Source organism: Dermochelys coriacea, chromosome 9 (assembly GCF_009764565.3).
Source record: "Dermochelys coriacea isolate rDerCor1 chromosome 9, rDerCor1.pri.v4, whole genome shotgun sequence".
NCBI lineage: Eukaryota > Metazoa > Chordata > Testudines > Dermochelyidae > Dermochelys > Dermochelys coriacea.
Window position 1 is genome coordinate 15,317,605 of NC_050076.1, and position 23,893 is coordinate 15,341,497.

Below are 23,893 nucleotides of genomic sequence, written 5' to 3' on the forward strand. Positions count from 1 at the left end.
TTAAAGCCTCATTCGAGGCAATGCAAAAACCAGACACTTCAGTTTTCTTGAAATTTCCAAATTTTTCTTGAAGCCTGTTATTTATTTCTCACAAGCTACATACAATGTAGTCCCAAGAAGAATGTTTTGTAGACCACTCCACTTCAATTACTGATGTTAGTTGCACAAGCTTCTCGTGAGTTAAAAGAAAACAAGGTCATTTATGGGGGGAAACAAAAACAAAAAAGCTGTGCTTAAATTGAAAAGCCAGAGCTACCCAAAATGCAACCCAAAATTCTGGGCAACCCAAAATTCTTCTCCTAGTCATTTTAATAATATTCCTTGGTGGAAACATCTTAGTGCCAAAGCAGAGCTAATTAAACAATAATAGCTGTCCTAAATATAAATCAATTCCACCACTTCAGATGAGCAGCACAGTAACTTGGAGTTAATTATACAATTCATTCAAGCTTTGCTGTTTGTAAGTCATGGAGTTAATGAGAAATATATGCCGAACATACATTGTGCTCCCAGTTGTGATACTCTTACTTTCATTGAATAGTAGTACCCACAGGGCCCTACTAAAATCACTGAGACTATTTGCATAATCAAATAAGACTGAGAATGAATAAGGATACCACACTCTAGTAATAACTTCATCTGATGGTAAAAATTCTTTAAATCTAATCTTCCAGACATTTACACCAGGCTCACCTCTTTGGTATCTAAGTGTCTCCCACTTCCTGCTCCCGTGGAAGTCTTTCTTGCTGATCCAATGGGAGCAGAAGCAGACTTTTACTCTAGGGCCAGATTATGAAACCCTTGGTAAGCAGGTACTCAACTAAATAGTCCCATGGGCCAGACTCTGCTACTCTTGTCTGTGTTGAATAGAACTTTGCTCCTGGAGCCATCCCATATGTATGGGACAGGGTGTTACATAACATGACCAAGGGGGGCCCTTAGGTATATAATCCCCTTAATGGGTTCCACAGCAAGACATACAGAAATAAAACACACTTAGGGAACAAATTGCTCTGCTGTCTGTTTTCACTTCTGTAACAGTGTTTATTATAAGCAGATTCAAGGGTATGTTATCTCGAGAATCCTGAGGACATTGAAGAACTGTGATGACAGATTTCCAGATTGTTCCAGCTCACCATTGGGCTTGTTCGCAAGGCACAGCATCATTCACATGCTAAGCTGATAAAATGGAGATACCATAAAAATGAAGGACAACAGCTATAGGGGAGTGGATTGCAGAAGTTTGCAAAATTCTGTTCCTAAAGGCTGGATGGTTAGACACGTCACTTGCATTTGATGTCAGAGTTCCAACTTTAAATCTAAGCTGAGCAATCACTTTGTTTCTCTTATTCTCTAGGACTCCACAAGCAAACTTTATTAATGAATAGAAGGGACACAGATATTACTTCTTAAATAGTATCTAGAAAAACAAGAGGGGGAATACCATCTCTCTGATATATCTCAGTGTCATGTGGGACCAATAATATGCAACCTGAAAAGTTCTTTAGGACACTTAAGGTGCCCTGTATGTTACAGGCTCTCCAGCTTCTTTTGCAATAAGACAACAGTCTTGCTTTGCTTTAGGTTTTGTGCTTCAGAGGCCCCTCTCACTGCCCAGTAATTGTGTCAAGCAAACTCCACCTGGAGTAGGCTGGTTTGCTACTCTGCTTTGCTACTGGGTTGGTCTTCTCCATTAGCAATGACCTTTCAAGGATTTACAGAGGGATCTCAGAGCTGGTGTTTGGCTCACAAAGCTTATGCTCAAATAAATTTGTTAGTCTCTAAGGTGCCACAAGTACTCCTTTTCTTTTTGTGAATGCAGACTAACACTGCTGCTACTCTGAAACACATCCTTAGACGTTCCTGTCCTTCCAGAAGATCCCCCAAGATTCCACTACTTTTTCTGTGGACTGGCAAACCCCACCTGTCTAAATTCAGGGGAAACTCTTGTGAGATTTCTCTTTTAGCTGCGGGTTTTCTTTGGGGAGGGGGCAATCTGGCCCAGGAGTAACTTTGGTCCTTCACTTCAATCAGACGATACATGTGAGTGAGGGCTGCAGGATAAGGCCCAACAATTGTTAATTTTACTTTTCATTTACTCTGTGTGAGACCTGGATGATGTATGTCTGTGCGCATCTGGAAGGAAGAGCATTGTGATTTGTCTGCCAATTAAAGTTTTAGTCCCTTATTGCATTCCTATCAAAGACAGATTTTCAACCTTTCTGATGAATTTGTTGGTTATATCACAGTCCTGTTTCTTAGATATTTAACTCTTCCCTCTATTAAATAGGCCAATTCTTTCCCCCCTAAAGCCTCCATTTAAGATTGCTATTTACGTAACCTTCATTATACCTGTAGAGGCAGTTTCAGCTTCATCCATGGCCACTTTATTAAATTTTTACTGCAGTTTAGTAGCCTCTTGAACTCCACTCTAGTTCGTGTAATTCTCATCATGTGGTTCATATCCCTGTGAACTCTTTTTCATGTCAGAAGCGGTTATTTACGCTCTCTTTCTTCATTTTTCATTGTCACTGAAACACAACCCCTGACAATGTTCAACCTGTTATAATTCCTTTAAAAATATCCTGCTGTCCATTATTTATTTATTTACTTCTGGCCTATTGTAAATGTCAATAACATCGCTGGGGCCATAAAGCAGAGCTGGCTCAGGCACCAAATCTGTTTTCTTTAGCTCCATGATGTGTTCCCCTATTTTTCTAGCAAATCAAGATGACAAAGAGCAGTTTCCTTTCCTTCCCCCCCCTTTTATAAAAATTGGAGAAGCACGCTTCCTCCTCCCCTCACCCCAAGACAGCATGATTCAGCCAAATGAAGAAGCATTTTTAACCTCTTTCTCAGCTGATGAGTCAATACACTCATTTCTTATCATTTATATGGGGGTGGGAGATCAGGAGTCCAGAAAACAACTTTCTGCTGCAACCAGAAATGTTATTTAACTTGTTTTCAGTTGTTACATGTTGATAAATTCTCTCTTTCACTCTCATTAATTAATTGCTCTTCTTTATTTGAATTAATATATATCTATATTGCTGCAATGAAACAAATCTTTTCCTTGACTTTGCATTCTAATTATTCTAATTCATATCCTGGGGACATGGAAAGCCTGTAGAATAGGGCTTTTCTCACTGCAAAAATGTTGACAGGGCTGAGGGATGGAATCTCCCCTACCTCCCATAAGAATCTAATCTAAAGTTCATTGAAGACAATGGGACTTAAGCACCTTCCTGAAGTTAAGCAGATGATTAAGTGGTTTGCTGAATAGGGATGGACTTCAGTACATGCTTAAATGTTTTGCTAAGCTGGAGCCTAAATGACCATGCTATCTGTGCATGGGGAGGAGTAACAAACATGCTTGCTACATCCCTTATACAGGGATTTGGTTCAGTGAGCCCACATAATGGATGCACCCACTGGGTGTACAACTGTTTCTGCTACAGTCCTTCTATCGACCAGGGGCTGTGTTGATCTGCTGGGGTTACCTTTTTTGTGGTGCATAGAGGACAGCATCGTTTCTCTTGCATAGGATCTCCAGTGATTTCTTCTGTAGCGCTGTAGTTTTATGAGTAGGAGTTAAGGAAATGACTTCCCTGGAGAGATGAAGGGATTATTTACTTGTACTTATATAACTGCCCATCTTTCTTTTATGGTTAGGCTTGAAGACCTGATTTCTAACTGGGATGCCATTCCTTCCCCCATAGCAGAGGTCCAAAATTATGGGCAAAATTAATTACATCCACAATTGCTCACTTTTAGGAGCCTAGTTATTAGAACTGGTCAAAAATGAAAAAAAAATTGAAAATTTCAAAGTTGTTTCCATTTCACAGATTTGGAAGAGGGACCCTTTTTTATTTTTTTCAAAAACTTTTGTGAAATTTTCTAATAACATTTTTATCAAAAACTGTACCAAAACCATTATCAGGATTCTTATCAAAATCTTCCATTTACTGAAAATACAAGTTTTTGACAACAATTGCAATAACCATTTGATGACTTCTTTAATTAAAATGTCAGTTAAAAATATCTCAAACTTTTGTGAAAAACCAAGAGTTAAAAGTCAATATTTTTGCCAAAGAAACCTCATTTCATTCAAAAAATGTCAACCAGCCCAAAGAAACCTCATTTCATTCAAAAAATGTCAACCAGCCCATTAACTGATTGGACCCATAAATCACAAAGCTAGGTATCTAGGTGGATGCAACCACACTTGCTGTTTTGCAACTATATGTGATTGTGGGAACAAAGATCTGCCAAAACTATTAGAAGCTGTGTTGAAAATCTAGTCCAACATTTTGAATTTCAGGCTCTTAAATAAGTGGGCTGATTTTCAGGGATGCTGAGCGCACACAGCTCCCGCTGAACTTGTATATCCTTCTAATCACTAATAGTTTGCTTTCGTAACACCTGTTAAGGAGTTTTCAGTGAGAGAGCTGTGTACCCTTCAAAAAGAGGGTAATGAAGATATTAGCTCCCCTTTCTCCTGTCCCACCTTCCTCAAGAAAATACGTGAATATGCTCTAAAGATCTGATTTTCAAACAAATATTCGGCGTGTATGGTGATTTTCAAAAGAACTGAAGTAGATTAGATGCCGTGGGAGTTAGGCACCTTTTGAAAATCCCATTAGGCACCTATGTAGATCTTTAGGCACTTTTTAAGACCCTAATTCTGCAACTACTTGGGGATGTGCTTAAATATAAGCATATGACTAGGCTCCTCATATGCTAGAAAGGTAGCCCTTGCCTAAGTGCCTGCAGGATCAGACTCAGATTCTGCAGCTTTCTGGTGTTTAAGATCAGGTTTGAAAGCTGTGGATTTTCTTTGCCTGTGAACATGTGGTAGATTTATGCACTACATGGTTTCCTCAACCTCTTTGCTGAAACATGAAAAGCATAAAAGCCAAACCATATTTTAACAAAGAGGATTATGGAAAAGCGTTTTCTAAGTGATGACAATAAAAATTACATTAATATCGGATATCTGCGGTCTCCCCCTTCCTATCTGTTTTAAGCTATGTATTTATTTTTATAGTACTAGAGAGATTGTATAAAGGATGACTTTTTTCTATATAAGATTTTAGAAAGCATTATCTTAAAGGTGCTATACACCTCTTTGGTTACAGTATTGCCAGCGTGAATATATATGATGATAAGCCCTGACATAAGTCTCAAGAGAGAAGTAGATTTTCTGTGGCTCTCTTCTAACCCATTTGCTTTTGCTGAGAGGATAGGAGAGTTTCTCTGCATGTTCAGGTGTGATAGAGAAGTTGCAGTATGCCAGCCTCCTCAGTCGGTTGCAGCGAGTCAAGGAACAGTCTCAAGTGATTAATCAAGCAATGGCTGAGCTAGCAACCATTCCCTATCTACAGGACATCAGTCAGCAGGATGCTGAATTGGTAAGTATTTATTTTTAATCCTTGTTTTGGCTTTTGTAGCTTGGGGGGGGGGGAAACATTGCGGTGCTATTTGTAGTGGAAGTCAATTTTTAATATGCAGAGAACTTGGAATAGTTTTGAAAACCTCACAGCAGCATTTTGTCAGAGGAGAAGCTAAGCACCTGCAAGAATAACTTCTATGCAACCCGTCTGAATCATTTACACTTGCGTTTTTAAAATGTTTTCCCTCACCCTCAGAAAATAATCTTAGAAAATGCAGTTATTTAGATTGTGATGTATTTAAAACATCTAGCACTGTAGCTGAATGAAACAAAAGAGGCAGAATGGTTGAGTGGTTAGAGCACCAAAGTGGGATTCAAAAGTTTTCTATTCCTGGCACTGTCACAGAATTGCTGTGTGACTTTGGGCAAGTCACTTTTGCTCTTCTGTGCTTCAGTTTCTTTGTGTGCAAAATGAGGATATTAACACTCACAGGGGTGTTGTGAAGCTGAATTCATTAATGTTTTTAACCGACTTTGATCTCCATAAATGGCAAGTGTTATAGAAGTGCAAGCATTGTCAGTATTGTATAGGATAAAGGTTGTTTTATTAAGCCATCTGCATGTTTTAAACATTTAAGGCCTCTTATTCAGGCAAAACAAATCTCTCTCATGATTTGCCTGAATGAGGATTACATGATCCTCACTCCCTCCATTTATTTGGTCAGACTTTGATGATCCAAATCCTGGTTTACCAAAGCTCTTGGATTTCCTAAAGCCAATCCCCTTGACTGCAGTCCTGCAAAGCTCCTAAGCTCTGCAGCACTGAAGCTTCTCAGAGTAGCTTGCTGTAGAGAAGCTGACCAAGTGCCTATGGCTGAGGGAGGTAGTCGCCGGATTTTGAAGACTGTGCTCAAGATAAGAGGAAACCACATTACAGAGCAAATTGTTTATTAAAAGTCACCATCCTTTTTGGCAAGGGTTTTCTGGTATTAGAACCTTATGTCCCCATGTTGTAAGGCTGACTAGAGGAATATCTTGAGTTACTGATACATTTGTCAGCACAGACTTTCTCCAGGGTACTATATTTTTATTATATCACAGCTAAGAAACATACTGTTAAAATGTTGCCTAAATCTACTTACAACAGCTTTTTTCCAGCTGCAAGCTTGACCTTCCTGGGAACTTTTTTTGAAGTTAGGAAGCCTCAGGAAAACAAGGACAGGGAAAAACGATTCTTTTCTTTTTTGCTTAGGACTTGGCAGAACCAGAGCCCATAGCTGAATATTCAATCATGAATGTTAAACATTCAATAGAAAATTCCTTCTTTGCCAAGCTCGAAGTACAAATGATTTAAAAGGAGATAAAAATTAACAAGCTGTCCTGTCCACAGTATTAAAATGTACTTATGATTTTCTTCATTTCCCAGTGGTTCTTTGCCCTCTCATCTTCTCCAGGACTCTGTCTGACTGCATTTTTTAAACTGTTTACATTAAAGGAGAGGCAAATTCCTTAGGGCTGGAATGTTATAGCAAAGTTTGGGTCTCTCAGTTAGGGCACAATTACTCCTGCTGAGTCTCCCAGTTATTTCAATGGGAAGCTACCTGGGAGAGACTGTACATGCAGGAGTAACTGTTTGCAGGATTGGGCTCTCAGAGCCTGATACAGTATGCATTCAAGTTAATAGAAAAATTCCTACTGATTTCAGTGGGCACTGGATAGCAGCCTTAATGAGTGCACACTCTGTGGTGGTTTTGCTTAGTCCTTAATTCCCATTTATAGCTGTATGACTAGATTGTTGATATCTTTCCACCAAGAATATAATAGGCCAGATCCTGTTCTCATTTGCACCTATGTAAGTCAGTAGAGATACTCTAGATTTACACTGGTAAAGGGCCTCCGGAGGCATTTCAGATATAAACGCCTTTCTGTAACTACTAAACCATATAAATTCACAGAGTCCTAAAATATGGCAGAGAGAACCTCAGCTCAGGATTTTTTTTAAATTACTATTAATTCATAAAATCTGTGGAAGCAGTGGAGACTTCAGTTAATTTGAGCTGTCAATGCTAACAACAATCAATACAGAACTTCCAGAGGTTTTGTGGTTTCACATTTGCATTCCCATAAATCAAAGACCAAAACTGTCTGAAAAATGGAATTCCATTCTCATGAAAAACTTTGCTTTTTTGAAAAACTGTCCATTTTAAATGGGATCAAAAATATGAAATTTTTCATGAGAATGAATTTCCAGAAAACTTTTGTTTCTGCAGAACCAAAACAGAATTTTTCAGCTTGCTGACTGCCTTCCTGGAAGGCTCGTGTCAATTTCACTTTCTCCAAAAAGGCAGAAAGAGAGAGTGACAGAAGCCTTCCTGAGAGATAGCCAAGAAGCATTGTTTGAATTTTTCCTGGTGGAAAATTAAAATTTTTCAGCAAAAATGAAATTTTTTTGCACAAAATTTAAATTTTGCAAAAAGGACATTTTCTATCAGAAAACCATTCCAACAGAAAATTCCCAAACAGGTCTATCAAAGACTTTCACTCTGCTCCTGTTAAAGCCAATGGCAAAACTTGCGTTTTTTGTTTTCCACATATACTTATGTGAAAGACTGACATTTGTTTTCTGCAAATATTTGGACCAATAAGACTGTCCAATGGATGCTTGTAGAAAATTAACACAAAAGGGGGGAGTGAATGTAACCAAAGCAAACTCATTTAGAGATTTACACGCGTATTCATGGAGATGATTTTGTATTATTTCTCCAGCACTGGAGCATGGGGAAGTAATTTTAATTGCAAAAACTTGAATGTTGAGACTTTCTTCCATAAAATTAGGAATTATAGAGCTACTGCTCAGATTACAAGTCAGCTCTCCCTTACCTTGCCTAAACGTCAGGGCTCCTATATGTCATCAGAACACGTACTCATATTAAGGTCCTGCACTACCTAGGTACAGAAAGGTAAGTAATTGGCAATGTTCAGCACCTGAATCTTCTGAATCTTAATTCTGAATTCCCTTATATATGTGCTTTTTTATACCAAACCCTTGAGGAGATTGGACCTTTATGTGATTTCCAGAGTTATAATAGGTAATGCTAACAAACTTTGGAAGAGATATTAAACCTCATGTTTCAAGCCTCAAGCTGATCTCTAACTACGGGGTTTAGGAGGAGATCTTATGGGGGAAAGGGGGCACTTATTCCACATCTGCTTAATGTGAGGTTTCTTGCACCTTCCTCTGGCCACTGCTGGAGACAGAACCAGATGAAGTAGGTGTCTGATCCAGTCTGGCAATTCCTATATTATTATTCTATTTAAATGCAGTTGAAAATGTATTTCTGAAAATGTTTGAGAGGAAGACCCCAAATGAGGCAACACTATAAGCACACTGAATTTTGGGCCTCGCCTCTAGCACTGAATACTGGTTATCAAGCATTTATCAATACATACTTTTTATAGTTTACAGTAGAAATAGTCTGCCTTATTCTTTATGCTCTGTTATGCTGAATGATGGGAAGGCTCTGTCAAAGAAAAGGATAGTAAAAAAGGTAAATGAGCTACATGCTTTGAGATACAGTAAAAACATCTCAGCTTTAGCATTGTACTCTAGTGGTTTTACATGCTGTCTTAAATTATGATGCATTAGCCTTGGAAGAAAACACACACACAAATTCTTATAATACATAGAATATCTTGGAGAACTAAATAATGAAATATGGAACCTTTGTTCTTTACAACCCAAAAGTGGCTTTAAAAAATATAAACATTTACTGTATTAAAATCTATAGTCTTAAGTACAAATTTTCCAGTAGAATTTTCCCCATTGTTAAGTATTTTATATCCACAATAATACAGGGTAATGGTTGAAGCAAAGATGAGGTGCTGGTGCTCATTGTGTGAAAGATGAGTAATAAAATCATCAGTGTACAAATGAATTTTTAATTAGGTTTTAATCTTTGTATTTAGAGAAGTTATTTCTGTGTGAATTCCACACTGATAATTTTTATCTTGGTGCCACAGCTGCAGTCGCTAATGGCAGATGCCATGGACACCCTTGAAGGAAGAAGTGATAAAGAACGTGTGTGGAATAAAATTCAGAAGGTAAAACTTGCATCTGAAGACAGCAGAATACTCTGCTTCTCAGGGAGTGAATGTCCTCTTGGCTCTCATTTGTTCCAATGGTGAAAACGAAAGTTGGTGCTATTGTGAGCCCCACCCTTTGTCTTGGCGCTTGTTAGTGCACAGACAGTTAGCGCCAATAAGTATTTGTTTTTGACTTAATACGCTCATATGTTCAGCCTTTGACAGTGTTAACAGTTTCACATGGTCATCGTCTGGGGAAACAGTTTGAATCACTTCGTTTTGATGATTAGTACACTTCATTAGTACACCTTCATTCTCCCCCATTTGGGGTATTGTTTTAACTGTTTTTCAATACTAGTAAAATTCAGCACAGATCAGAGAACACACACAAGACTCTGTGTGCTATTTACACCTCACTTAAACCCCACTGAAAAGCTTAAGTGAGGCTTAGGTGGTGTGAGGCTTACCAGGTGTGTAGTGCCTTTCTTGGGACCTCTGCATTTGGTCAATATCACCCTTAAGGGACTTAAGAAAGGCTTAAATGGTACCTAGACTCTTGTGCTGACTGTCAGCACTGGGATAAATTTGATTCTATGTAATAAATAGTGGCCTGCCTGTGAAGAAATAAGGATATCTTATATTGACACAAAGCCTTTCACCACAAAGCACTTTACAATTGTATACATACAGCACTGGTTAAATACAGCCACCTCTAAGAAAGGGGATGACAGCACAGGCAAGGGGAAATTTTGCTCGAGGTTCAGAGCATTGCTCTGTTACAGATTGTCATGGGATCTTCAGTGTCCCAACTGGACAGATGGAACTTCAGTTTTAAAGATCCCATCTAAATACTCATGCATAACAAATTGCATTTCTCTTGGAAAAATGAAGGGCAGATGACTTGAATTTGAATACTGCCAGCGCCTGAACTTGTGGTTCCAGGGAGCTGAGGAGCTGGATTCTGGTCTCAGTCACATCACTGCAAACTCTAACCCTAAATCCATTGACTCATGGTAACTCAGTAGCGTGTACTCCAGAGTTACACAGGTGTAACTGAGACAAGAACATGTCCCTCGTTATTTCAGAATTCTACATCTGTGCAAAGAATGCAGAGGGATTTGAGCATTGAGCTTTCCATGCTCTCTCAAACCAGCAGGGCGATAGTGGTTTGTGATATCACCAGAATCCGATCGCCTCCATTCCATTTGTTTATTTCCTTATATTCCAGTGATCTGGGTCTGGTTTTGAAATATCAAAACTTTTAAACCAACAAAAATATTTCTGACTAGCCAAATACGACAGAGATGTTCGAAACTGTTCAAACAGATGCTGCCAGAGGAATGTAGAGGGATTTCAGAATCAGTGATTACAACTGAAGCCAACTGAATTAAAATTCCCAGAATATGTTGTATCTGAATGCAGTTTTAACAAGAAATAATTCATTGTATACATGTCAGATCAGTGGCTTATGATGACTTTTTCAAAGTTCAGGATTGTTGCAAAAGGCAATCATTGGGGTTTTTTCAAATATTTTTCAAAAATACCTAGAGTAATAAAGAGATGTCTTTTTGTCAGATTTTATTAGAAATACGAAGAGATTAAATAAATGCTATAATGTTCACAAAATTTCTGCTCTGCAATTGGTATATCTTCTGATTATCTCACATCTGCCCACAGATCCCATGAGATGATATTTTTAATGCTTATAATATTTCCTTCATAAATAATAACTAGACATTGATATAAAATTTAAAAAGAAATATGAACAGCTAGTTGAATGTCCACAAAGATCCAACTGCCTTATGCCTCATTTACAATTACCCCTCCCCCTTAGTTAAAAGGGTCAATTTCTAGCCTCAGATACAACTCCCATGGAGAGCAGTGTGAGAGGTATGCTCATTTCTGCTAACAGAATTTGGTGCTTTGAGATTATCTCTTTGTATAATTAGGTGTTTCCCAAAGGGTTACAATTTGAGCCATAGGAGGGCAGAATGGTTCTGTTTTAGGTATAGAGAACTCCAAATCTGTGTTAAACAAATATTATGTTTGCAACGTCAAACACTCAAAGATAGGAAATACCAAAAATTAGGTTGATTGGGCAACTTTATTATTAGTATTATGACACTGTCTTTAATTACATGATCACACACACTGGCACCCAGTCCCAGTCTTGCCCCCAGGCTCTTCATCCCAATATACTCCCTCTGACCCCTCTCCCTTCCACCCTCACTCCCTCCCTGCCCCATTGGTCCAGCTGTTCTCTGTGCAGTTATTTGTCTTTCTCTTCTTCTTCCATGCTGCCAGCATGCCACCAGAGGCACCACTGAAAGCACAGGAGAAACAGTCTCCCCCCTGCTCTTGATTCTGGTGCCCAGTGTGACCATCTCAGTGATCTGTAGCAACCAGGAACAGCAATTGCAAACAATTGCATTATATGACCATCCAATCAACATTAAGCAGTATGTCTTTCATACAATATGCAAGTGCAAGCTTCAGTTTACATAATTTTTGCTGTCCATTCTATTTCCATGTTGTTATATCTCTCTTCTAATTGGTTTATTATCACTGATCACACACTGATCATGCATGCTGACCAGGCCTTTCACCCCTTGCTTGGTGTAGGGACTCTCATGTTTTTTCACAATGTAGGAACTTTTTGGTAGTACATTTTGTGCGCTCATTGTGCTGATAACTTCCTCTTATCTATCAAGTCAGTACATTCCGTGAACAAAATATCACCTTTGTCCTATACAACACTATTAATATAAGGACATATTAGCAAGGCAAACACTCTTGTCAAAGCCAGCAAGCTTAGTGTAAGTGTTACCCTGGCGTGTTCAACCTCATTTACTATACGTATCCCATGCTTATGTCATTTCAACAACTATGTGGGGACAGCGGGTGCTCAGTGCAGATGAGCTCTTTGGAGAATTTAGCTGCCAAAGTCTTAACAAGTCTCTACTGAGCATTTGAGAACTGAGATTTTTCAAAGGCTTATCACAGCCAAATATTCATGAGGATGGAAAAAGGCATATCCCTGACATAAAGGGCATCTCCTGTTAAATTTCCAGTCCCTGCTCCAAAACTTGGGTGCAGTAGACCTTCTCAGTGAAACAATTATATGAATTTTTTAACATAGGCAAAACTACATATTTTTTCCTAATCTAATTCTCAGAAACAGCTAAACTATTTTCACTGAAACTTTCCAGATAAATTCAGTCAGGAGCAGCCACCCAGCATTGAAAACTTCTCCCTGAATAAAGTTTGGCTAAGTGATAAGCAACTGAAAAAAAGTCTTATAGAGAAAAGTGTTAGTGCTGTCTATATGTGTTTGCCCATCAGCTCTGCCTATAATACAGAGGCACCATATAAATGTATTCTAGAACAGTGACATTTGAAAAAAACTAAATGTAGGAGACAGGTTTTTTCCAGAAATGGACACCTAAAGTAAGGAGTCTAATCCGTATTTGGGCACCTGGTTAAATAAACTGATTATCAAAAGTGTGGAGCAACCCCACAGCTCACAATGACTTCAGCAGAAGCTGCTGAGTTCTCAGCATTCTTGAAAATCAGGCCACTTATCTAGGCACCTAAATATTGATTTAAGGCCTAATCGAATGCCCACTGAAATTAATGGAAGGATTCCCAGACACTTCAATAAGCGCTGGACATGCTTTATGTATCCTAACTTTAGACATGCATTTTTGAAAATTTTGGCCAGGATATTTTTCTCCCTTTTATTGTAACCTTAACATGAACCAGTACAACAGTTAAAACTGAATAGAATATTCTATGGTTGGGAATAGAGCTGTCCGAAATTCAGAATTTTCATTCTGTGGGAAATTCCAACATTTCAAAATTTGTTTTTGTTCTGAATTATAACAAAAACAAACAAAATTAGAAATTTCCCAAAAAACAGAATTTTTGAAAACACTTCTTTTCCAGTCAATCAAACTGTTTCATTTTTATATGATTGAAACATTTTGTTCTGATTTTGACTTGTATTTTATAGTCGCTTATAATCGAACAGAAAATCGAATAAAGTTCTAAACAAAAGATCAAAATGTTCCATTCATATAAAGTTGAAATGTTCTGTTTTGATTTTATCAAAACACATTTTATTTGATTTTTTTCCTAAATAAAATGTAATTAAAATCAACACATTCACATGGAAAGTTTCAATTTCAATGAAACAGCATTTTTTGACAGAAAAATCATTCTGTTGGGAACTTTTCAACCACCTTTAGTTAGGAATGTTAAACTAGGCTAAATAGCCCTAATACATAGTTGAGGAGAAGGATTACCTCAGACGATGAAGAGCTGGTGGATGGAGGTTGTACATAGAATACAGTTTGTAACTCATATATGCTAAGACTTTTTGGAGAGGTTCAAATTTCTCAAAGGGCTATAAATTGCTCAGCCATCACATGACTGGTTATGTTGCTGTATGCATACAGCTGTTTATGGCTTTATGCAGTTACAAATTAGTTAGTTGCCTTTATTGCCATTGAATTAATTTCATTGTTCTGGAACAAGCAGGAGACCACAGTGGAGCTTATGCAATCAGTTATAAATGCAAAGCTCTTACAAAATCTGATATCCAGATTGCCACTATTGAAGTTTGGCTTTTGCAATAGAAGCAGCAGTTGCATCTTACCAAAACACTCAAAATTTTCCTCTGAAGCAGCGGAATTATAGCTGTGCTTATTTTCCAAATGGTTAAAGGGTCTGTCAGAATTCCCTTTGCAAATCACTATTTTCAGGATTTTATGCTTTAAATCAACCATAAAAATTTATTCAGGCTGAAACTTGATATACAAGGACCCTCTAAACACATTTCTTTGCTTCCTGTGATAGTAGAGAGGGCTTATCAAATTAGTTTCAAATTATTCTGGCCATTTTTAAACTGTGAGAGTGACAAAAACATTAGACTTTGGGGGAGGCAGATGTTTTATGGGATTCTGCTCTCATCATTGATTGCTTTGCTTTTTTCATTAAATGTTGTGATCGAATTTATCATTTGGGTTAATTGTTATTTTAAATATTAAAAACAAAGAAAAAAGGGCTGAGTAATTTTACTGCTAAAGGCAAATGGCAATGTAAAGAGTCTGTCTTTCTCAGTATTAATGGGACATGAAGACTTTCACCTGTAGGTCCCTGCATAAAATTTGGCCAGCTTCCCAAGTTGTTGAAATTATTGCTATCTGACAGTTGTTTGAAGTGGGGGCGATCTCAGTCCATTTCCTGGTGAACAGGTGTCCGACCACAGAATGCTCACTAATCACTGATACCCCGACTGGTATTCTCAGCAGACAGGCCAAGAAATTAGATACACAGAAGCTGAAATTCACCTCCCTTCGCCCTCAACCCAAAGCCCAAATACCTGTGATTTGTGCAGGGAAGCTAATGTTGCAAGTGGCATGTAATCATCCATGTAATCAAAGACCAACTGGACATGCTTCTGTCCAGTCCCAGCCCAGTTGTCATGTTCCCATGTGGGGCTGACATAGAGCCTAGTTCCACCATGTGTAGAAGGTATAGAGTTCTCCTGCATCCCCACTATGCTGCCGTTCACCCCCCATGCAGTGAATCCATGGCACTGGCAGTATATGGCAGAGGACTTTCTGTGCCATATATTGCTAGATACATTTAACCCACGGAGACCTACCTTCCTCTAACTCATCAGGGTAACCCCTCCACGCCCGCATTCAAACACATTTACTGAGCAGTGTTGAAGAACTTGCACTGCCACTGTCTGCTCTGTGCCTATATTTAAAAAAAGATCTTCTATCCACATGTCAGGACAGCAAAGTTTTGTCTTGTGTTCAAGGCACTAGGCCAGTACGGTAGCCTGATCTATGGATTATGTATTCATTATATTGATTGCTTAATACCCAGTTATCACTTTGAGGTTTGATAGGTTCTTATCCCAAGATCAGGTCCAGTATTATCAAAATTACTGTTCAGCTGGGAACACTAATGTGCATGGTTGCAGCACTCACCTGCACCTGCAGCACTGACCGGCGGGTGGCACCTTTCTTTACATCCGCTCCCCCTGTTTGCTCCGCCTATCTACGCCACTGCTCACTATAACCTGCAAGATAGATAGAGATAATACAGACTGTACATTTGAACAGCTATATACTCACACCATCCCTAGCAGAACAACCTGAAATGTTAGACATTATCTTCCTCAGCACCATCACCTTCCTCATCATCACCTGTGGTCATCATCCTGGCACCTCCCAAGGGCTACATCTCTCTCTCTCTTCTCCTGCTCAGAGGCTAGGAATCCAACTTTTATAATATGTTACGCTGACATCACTATGCCTAATGCATATTTAGTAGGGGTGTCTCTCCTCTTCCTTATTTGTATTTCATCACCCTACTAACATTGGGGTGCCCTTCTCCTATAGGTTAGTATATTAATGAGCTCAACTTATTATCATATACCTCACCTTGTTGCCATGGCACTCTTGCGGTCAGATCTCTGCAGATGTTCCTATCCTAAAATATCCAAACACTGGTATTAGCTCATATTCCTGTGGTTGCCTGGTGTCAGTAAGTACAAACTTCCCCATTAAACACTCTATTCCCAATTCCCCAAAACTTAAGGATGACCAGTGGGCCATTTATCTGGGCCAAACTTCATAGGCCTCAAGCCTTATGCTAACTACTGAAGCCAATGTCTTATAGGAGACAGGCCTGTAGGTTCTTTGCATTACTGCTAAATAAAATAAATGCTAAAGCTAGCTCTATGGGTTACAAGACTCAGGAGTTTTATAATCAATTTCCTGCTCTGCCACAGCTATCCTGTGCAATATTGGTTGAGTCACTTAATTGCTTTGTGCCTTAGTTCCGGCCTGCGGTACAATAAATAAATAAATTAAATTAAATAAATGACATAGCAATATTTACTTCCCTTGTGAGAATAAATTCATTAATATTTGTGAGGTACCCAGATACTAGAGTAACTGGGGTGCACGTAAGTGGATAAGCAGACTATTAGAACCTACCAACTGGTATCTTCCACATCAAAAGGAAGTTACAATAATGCAACAGGGCCCAATACAGATCTTTTTAATCTTCATATGTAATAATGCAAATCTTTCCCTCTCCTCCCTTCAGTTTCCTTGGAATTTAGACAGCTTGTGGTTTAATAGGGCCCTTTTAACATCTTTTGAACAACTGAACAATAGACATAAGTTGACAAATAGACTTCTCTGAACTGCCACATGTGAGATGCTTCATAAAACCTTTGCACCTGAGTTTACCTCAAGGGCATCCCGTATTTTGCAATGTAGCTAAGTTATGACTGCCGTGTGCTGAGCTCAGTGGAATGACTATTTCATAAATCTGACAGCAGAGCAAACACGTAAGAATGAATAAAAGAACAGCTGTAACTAACATAAGGATAAATGTATGGGAAAAGCAGTACTAATGTATATGCATATGAAACAGAGTGAAATTAGGCTATATTTTTGCCAGGCAAACAGACTGCTAGATAGCTGATCTTTGCTTCCAATGTCTATGCCTTTTTCAGCAGCAACAGGCTGCTGTTTGATGAACTGCTCTATTTAATTGACATTCCCTTTTAATTGAAAAGTAAACAATGGAAAGGCAGAATAGTCTAACAATCTTCAGATCAAGACTAGGAAACAACCAGGGACACTCTTGGTATCTTGATGGGAGAAAGGACATGTTGAATAGTACTGGATTCTGGATACTACTATACTTACTTGGTATAGAGGATGTTGGAAGGTAGAGGTGGGGGAAAAAAATCTCTGGTAATCTAATCCACTGTGCATTGTACTATACTGTTCACATGCAAATTTGGCCTGTTCCATTATGCAAGATACAGGAAAAGACTGTTCAGGGGAAGAATTTTAAATAATGGTGAAAAATATAGCGATATAGTAGTCCTTGAAACCTTAAAAAACTCAGCTGATTGTGGTCACCAATTCAGTTCCTTTTCCAGTAGGTCACAGGGCACAAGGCATTAAATATCGGAACTGGGCAAAAAATTTTGACCAAAATATTTTTCAGTGAAAATTGCTGATTCGAATTGAGTTACACACTTTGTAAATTCATGTTGAATTCACCAAATTGTTTTGGTTGGAAAAAAATTACAAAAAAAAATCTGAAAAGAATCAAAACCTTTCATTCTGACATTTTCAAAACAACATTTCATTTTTTCTATTTGAAATAACTTTTCATTTTGAAATTTTCTTCAATTATTAAAAAAAAGTTTAAAAAAAACCCAAATCAAAATGAAATATTTCATTCAATCCAAAATGTTATTTTCCCTGACTTCTTGGTTCATTGAAAATGTAATTTTTTTGTTTGTTCATGTCAAGTCTATCTGAAATGAATTTTCTTTTCCAGTTTTTCAGAACTGTCAGCAAACAGTCAAATCAGTTATTTTCACAGCTCTGTTGAAGATCCCACTTCACATTTCCTATAACTAGGGACTGGCACTGGTATTTTTGGCTCACATTTCCTCAGTGCTTGTTGTCATGAAGAGCCCTGTGCATAAATTCCATGCTTAGCTGCTGCCCTCCACAACAGAGGTGGCATCCTTTGCCCAGACAGGTATGCATATGGAACCCAATCCTGCAAACTCTTACTACCAAGCATTATGCTTATAACTATGAGAAATACCATGAGTCATCAAGACTACTTGTAATAGTAAGCACTATACTTGATCGGGAATGTTTGCAGGATAGTTTGTGAAACTGTCAGGCACTTAGTAAATGTAATCTATCATTATTAGTATTCACACTCTCATTGCTAACCCTCTTCCCACACCTACTTTTAGCACCAAATTAATGCTAACATACCAACTGCCCTGTTTCCTATCGGTGCATACTGAACTGTTTTTCAGTGATTCACTAATTCAGTCCTTTAAGAAGGAAATGTGTGACAGAGCTGTCTGTCATTAACATGCCTGTTTCATTAAAGAATGGCAATGCAGATGAGTTAGATGTGTGCAAAATACTAAAGAGAAACATTGTATTTATCTTCTGCATCAGCATCCAAAATTGTGACCTCTTCTGGAAGTAAGTCCAAAGCACGAATTGCACAATCTTTTAGACGAAGTTGTCAGACAGTTGTAGGCAAGTGCTTTGGATCCAGAAAGAGTAGTTATGAGTATTGTGTACATCACAGTTCAGGGCAACTGCACCTGTATTCCCCCTAAGTGGTCAGCAAGGCACCTACATTTAGGCTCCTGGTGCTTCAGCCATCACTGCTCTTGGGTTTTCTGCCTGCATTGCGAGTTCCTCAGCAAGTCAGACTGCCTAAGCAGGCCTGCTTTGTTTTCTTCTCATAAGAACATAACATAAGAACGGCCATAGTGGGTCAGACCAAAGGTCCATCTAGCCCAGTATCCTGTCTTCGGATAGGTGCGCCAGAGCGAATGAACAGAACAGGTAATCATCAAGTGATCCATCCTCTGTCTCCCATTTCCAGCTTCTGGCATTGATGAACCTATCCTCCATGAATTTATCTAGTTCTTTTTTGAACCCTGTTATAGTGTTGGCCTTCACAACATCCTCTAGCAAGGCATCCCCTCAGAGGCTATAAATAAACTACCATACAGCTTTTTCCTAAGCAAGCACATTAATTGTTAAGGTGACAGCATTACAGAGAAAACATATCTAAAACACACATAATAATAAGCTCACCAGCGATCACCCCAACTCCAACAAGGGTTTTTCTAGGAGTCAGTCCTTCTAATTGCACCACAGGGGTTTTCTGTGGTTACAGGTTCATATCACCTTTTGCCCAGAACAAGAACACCATGAATCTATAACTCACTCCTTTATACAGTTTGGACCTCTGATCTTGTCCTCGCATAACAGGTGATCAGCAGACACAGGTCCCCTCCTCAGGAGAATCTTCAAAAAGCTGAGTTCTTGCATAACCGGAGAAGTACATTTGCATTCACTTCCCCTTAGAGATTTCCTGGAAAACCCACTTAACTTTAAAAGTTAATTCTTGTCTGGCACATTATTTCAAATAGTTCTTTGATGCTCATAGCACTCCCAGGGTTTACATTAGTCATGTCACCCTACCTAGTGTCATTACATACAATCCAATACATAAACATTTGTATTTTAATACAATGAACTCCTAAGATACTTACATTTAATTCAGTAAGGTTTAATTTAATTCAGTAAGGTTTGTCCAGGACATGGCAGGAAATGGCCATATCTGTCACATTGTGTTACTGTGCATGCCCCCAAAAAGAGCATTCTTGTAGCAGCTGTGCTTCTCAAACATGCATGGCCAGATGTACTACAGCAATGAAAATCATGCATTTCTATGGCCATAGTTTCCCCAGGTAAAGAGCACCCTTTGCTCACAGAACCTGTGCAAACCAGATCACTTACTTTTTAAATAAAATCTGTGAAGATTTCTGTTCATCACTTTTACTGGATAATCCTCTCAGCTCTTACTCCGATGCTTCATATATATACATCACTAGCCTCTCTCTACGATCCCTTTCTGTAGAGTTCAGAGTAGCAGCCGTGTTAGTCTGTATTCGCAAAAAGAAAAGGAGTACTTGTGGCACCTTAGAGACTAACAAATTTATTAGAGCATAAGCTTTCGTGAGCTATAGCTCACTTCATCGGAATGCATCCTTTTGTAAACCTCCAGTGAAGGAGCTTCCATAACCTCCTCAGGCAGTCTGCTCCATCGTCCTCCTGTTCTTACAGTGAAGAAGTTTTTTTCTGAGATTTAACCTAAATCTGCTATAATGTAGTTTGAACCCATTGCCTCTTGTTCTGCCCTCTCTGGCAAGTGAGAACACTTTTCTCTATCTTTTTTTAGGGCAGCCTTTCAAGTATTTGAAGGCAGCTATCATGTCCCCCCTTGATCTCTTCTTTTCCAAACTAAACATACCCAGTGCCTTCAACCTTTGCTCATATGGCTTGCATTCCATCCATCTGATCTTTGTCACTCATCTGTGGATCCTTTCCAGTTTTGCTGCATCCTTTCTATACATTGGACACAGCTGAGGCCTAACCAGCGCTGAGTAGAGTGGTACTATCAGCTCCTGTGAATTGCATGCTATGCCTCTCTTAATGCAACCTAAAATTGCATTTGCTTTCTTTGCAGTAGCATCACATGTTGAGGTTGTGATCCACCACAACTCCCAGATCCTGCTTAGCAGTGCTGCTGCCAAGCCAGTTATCCCCCATTCTGTATTTGTGCATTTGTTTTTTCTTCACTATATGTAGAACCTTACATTTGTCTTTGTTGAATTTCCTTTTATAGTCTATTGCCCAGCTCTCCAATTTAACAAGATCCCATCCTTCAAAGTGTTTGCAACCCCTCCCCTAGCTTTATGTCATATGCAAATTTCATCTGTATGCTCTCTATTCCTACATCCAGGTCATTAATAAAGATGTTAAATAACACCAGACCCAGAACAGATCAATATGAAACCCCCACTTGAGACTGCCTTCCAATCTAACATCATTCCATTAATAGCTACTCTTTGCTTGTGGTTGTTTAACTAATTATGTATTCACTTAATGGTAGTTCCACCGAGCCCCTATTTCTCCAGCTTACTTATCAGACTATCTTGTGGGACTGTGTCAAAAGCTTTGCCAAAGTCCAGGTATATTATGTCTACTGCATTCTCCCATCCACCAAACCAGTTACCCTGTCAAAGAAGAAAATCTCTGATCATCGATGTCTGTGCCTCAGGGCAAGCCCTCTGCAGCAATTATATATAACAGTGACAAGTTTAATGACATCTGAGACTCATCAGGACTTGGATGAAAACAGCATGGACTATGGCTAATAGCTATATAATACATCTTGGGCCCTAACTTCCTGTTTGGTGCATGTTGTGTGTTTAAGGATGACTATGCAAAGTGTCCTTGTCCCAGTGAAGAATATACTGAGTGCACAGAAAGTCAATGCAGTTGGGCTCTCTTTGAGAGTACTAGTAATATATATGTGAAGCAAGTGCCATCAGAAGAGGAGGAAGTAGTCTTTCAAAAAGAAATATGGCCAGGCTGAAAGAGCCTGTGTTACACGCTGTCTCTTTCCCTGATTAAGTGAAGTTGCATATCAAAAGCACACGAGAGACTGAGAAAGTCTCTGGCACCTTCACACCCAGTTACTGAGTGTTTATGGGACTGTGGAGTTAAAAGGATGGGTGGGTACTGCGTGTAGGCAGCCACATGAGACACCAGGAGAGTCTGGCAGTAGTAATAAGGGCACCTTGGCAAAACTGATGCAACCTAATTCTGATCCCTCATATGGTCCCCCAGATAAGTCAGCATAATAACTGGAATGTTCAGGATCCACCTGTTAATGGTATTCAAGACACAGGGAGTTACTGTAACAGGGACTATACAGATCTCTCATATATATGAGGGAGACCTGTATAGTGACCATCGGTGGCTAGGTGTAGATATCCAAAACTAGCCATCTGGCCATCACAAGCAATCACAAGATACAAGTAAGATGGACACAGCTGGCCCATATGCAGCAGTAATTGAGATACATCTAATTACATCCACGATCTCCCTAAGCAAACAGGATGTCACCCAGAGAATAGACTTGAACCAGGGAACAGCAGAGTGAGGTGCCTAGGATCCATGACAACTTCCTTCGGAGGGCACTTTCCAAGCTGATGAGCAACATTGACAGTTGTGTCCTGCATTTCCATTCACTGTCACTGACCTATCTTACCCCTCCCTGCTGACAAGCCTCAGGATATTTGCAGGATATTACTGGTAAAATAGGTAGGGTCAGGACTGAAAATATCTTTATTCGCTTCAAACAAGCATATATTGTTTCTTATCTTTGTATGGAGTTCTATTTAATGTCACTTTCAAGACTGCAATAAAATGTTTCTAAATCAAACTCCCAGTTAAAGTAAAAACCATATATTCTTCTTGACTGACAAGAAATTCTGCAGTTCAGTCTTCAAATGAATTGTGTTCTGTTATCAAAGTACCCCATATTGGCATTGCAGCCTGGCATTAACTATATTAAATAAATGTGCTGAAAGTATTTAACCATTTACAATTTCTGCACACTTTTGTAGAATAATGTAACAACATTTTAGTTAAATATGAGCTGTTTGCCTTTGTAGTTAAATGAACTATAGACCATCTCCTTTTCTACTGTGAATTCAGAATTAACATATAGTGCAGAGTAATTGACTTGTAGCCCATCCAGTCATTTAGAGTGCATTAATTATACCTTTCATCTTTTTCAAGATGTGTGAGAATGGAAGTGCCTTTATGTGTGGCCCTGAAATAAGACCTTCCATCATTCCATTTATGTTCTTCTTTTTTTTTTTTTCTTAAAGTGAAGTGGGAAAGTGAAAAAAAAGAACTCCTTCAGGTACACGGCTGTGTCTCAGCAAGTGTGAGAAGAGAAGGTACTTTCTAATCAGTGGAATGCCAGGCCTGTGGATAATTGGTTTGATGGCACACCTTGTCCTGTCCAGCTTTGAAGTTTTCCCCATCCTTTTCACTGTCAGTTCCACTTAGGTGACCCCTACCTGGTTGTTAACAGCCCTGACCAGTTTTTGTGCTGCTCGGTTTTGTCATGTGGGACTCATGTTCACTGTAAGCTGTGTGCACACAGCTGCACAGTGATCTTGTAACTACTGTGCATGTCACATGGCTGGGAATGTGGCCAGCATCTAGGTCCCACTCTGTGGGCCAGGTCCTCTACCTTCCAAAACCGGCACTGGGGACTGGGAAGCAGGACAGACCGGAGGCTTGCCAACAAGGAGAGGGTAAGAACTGGAAGTGAAGGTGGCCATTGGCTGGTTATTCTGCATCTCTAAGGTGGCAACTATAGTCAACTCATAATGTCCAAAATAAGAAGTTCACAGAGTTACAGGTGGGCAAATTAGCCTTTAACTCCTCGTGTCCCATTTACTGTTATCTGTCCATAATGGCCTAATCATAGGGCCTAATCACATCAGCCACACTATCAGAGGCTCATTCACCTGCGCATCTATCAATGTGATGTATGCCATCATGTGCCAGCAATACCCCTCTGCCATGTACATTGGTCAAACTGGACAGTCTCTACGTAAAAGAATAAATGGACACAAATCAGACGTCAAGAATTATAACATTCAAAAACACTTCAATCTCTCCGGTCACTCGATTACAGACCTGAGGGTGGCTATCCTTCAACAAAAAAAACTTCAAAAACAGACTCCAGCGAGAGACTGCTGAATTGGAATTAATTTGCAAACTGGAATTAACTTAGGCTTGAATAGAAACTGGGGGTGGATGAGTCATTACACAAAGTAAAACTATTTCCCCATGTTATTTCTCCCCCCCACCCCACCCCCCACTGTTCCTTGGACATTCTTGTTAACTGCTGGAAATGGCCCACCTTGCTTGTCACCATGAAAGGTTTTCCTCC

General features: G+C 39.1%; 1 protein-coding gene across 1 annotated transcript in view; it reads left to right on the plus strand.

Annotated features, from left to right (window-relative positions):
* The window catches only part of SPATA16 (spermatogenesis associated 16), a 113,289-nt gene that overhangs the window by 84,145 nt on the left and 5,251 nt on the right, over positions 1 to 23,893 (plus strand). Inside the window, exons 8-9 of the mRNA XM_038416418.2 lie at positions 5,247 to 5,411; positions 9,413 to 9,493. Of these exons, the coding sequence (XP_038272346.1) occupies positions 5,247 to 5,411; positions 9,413 to 9,493 (246 nt within the window). The remainder of the gene's footprint in view (positions 1 to 5,246; positions 5,412 to 9,412; positions 9,494 to 23,893) is intronic.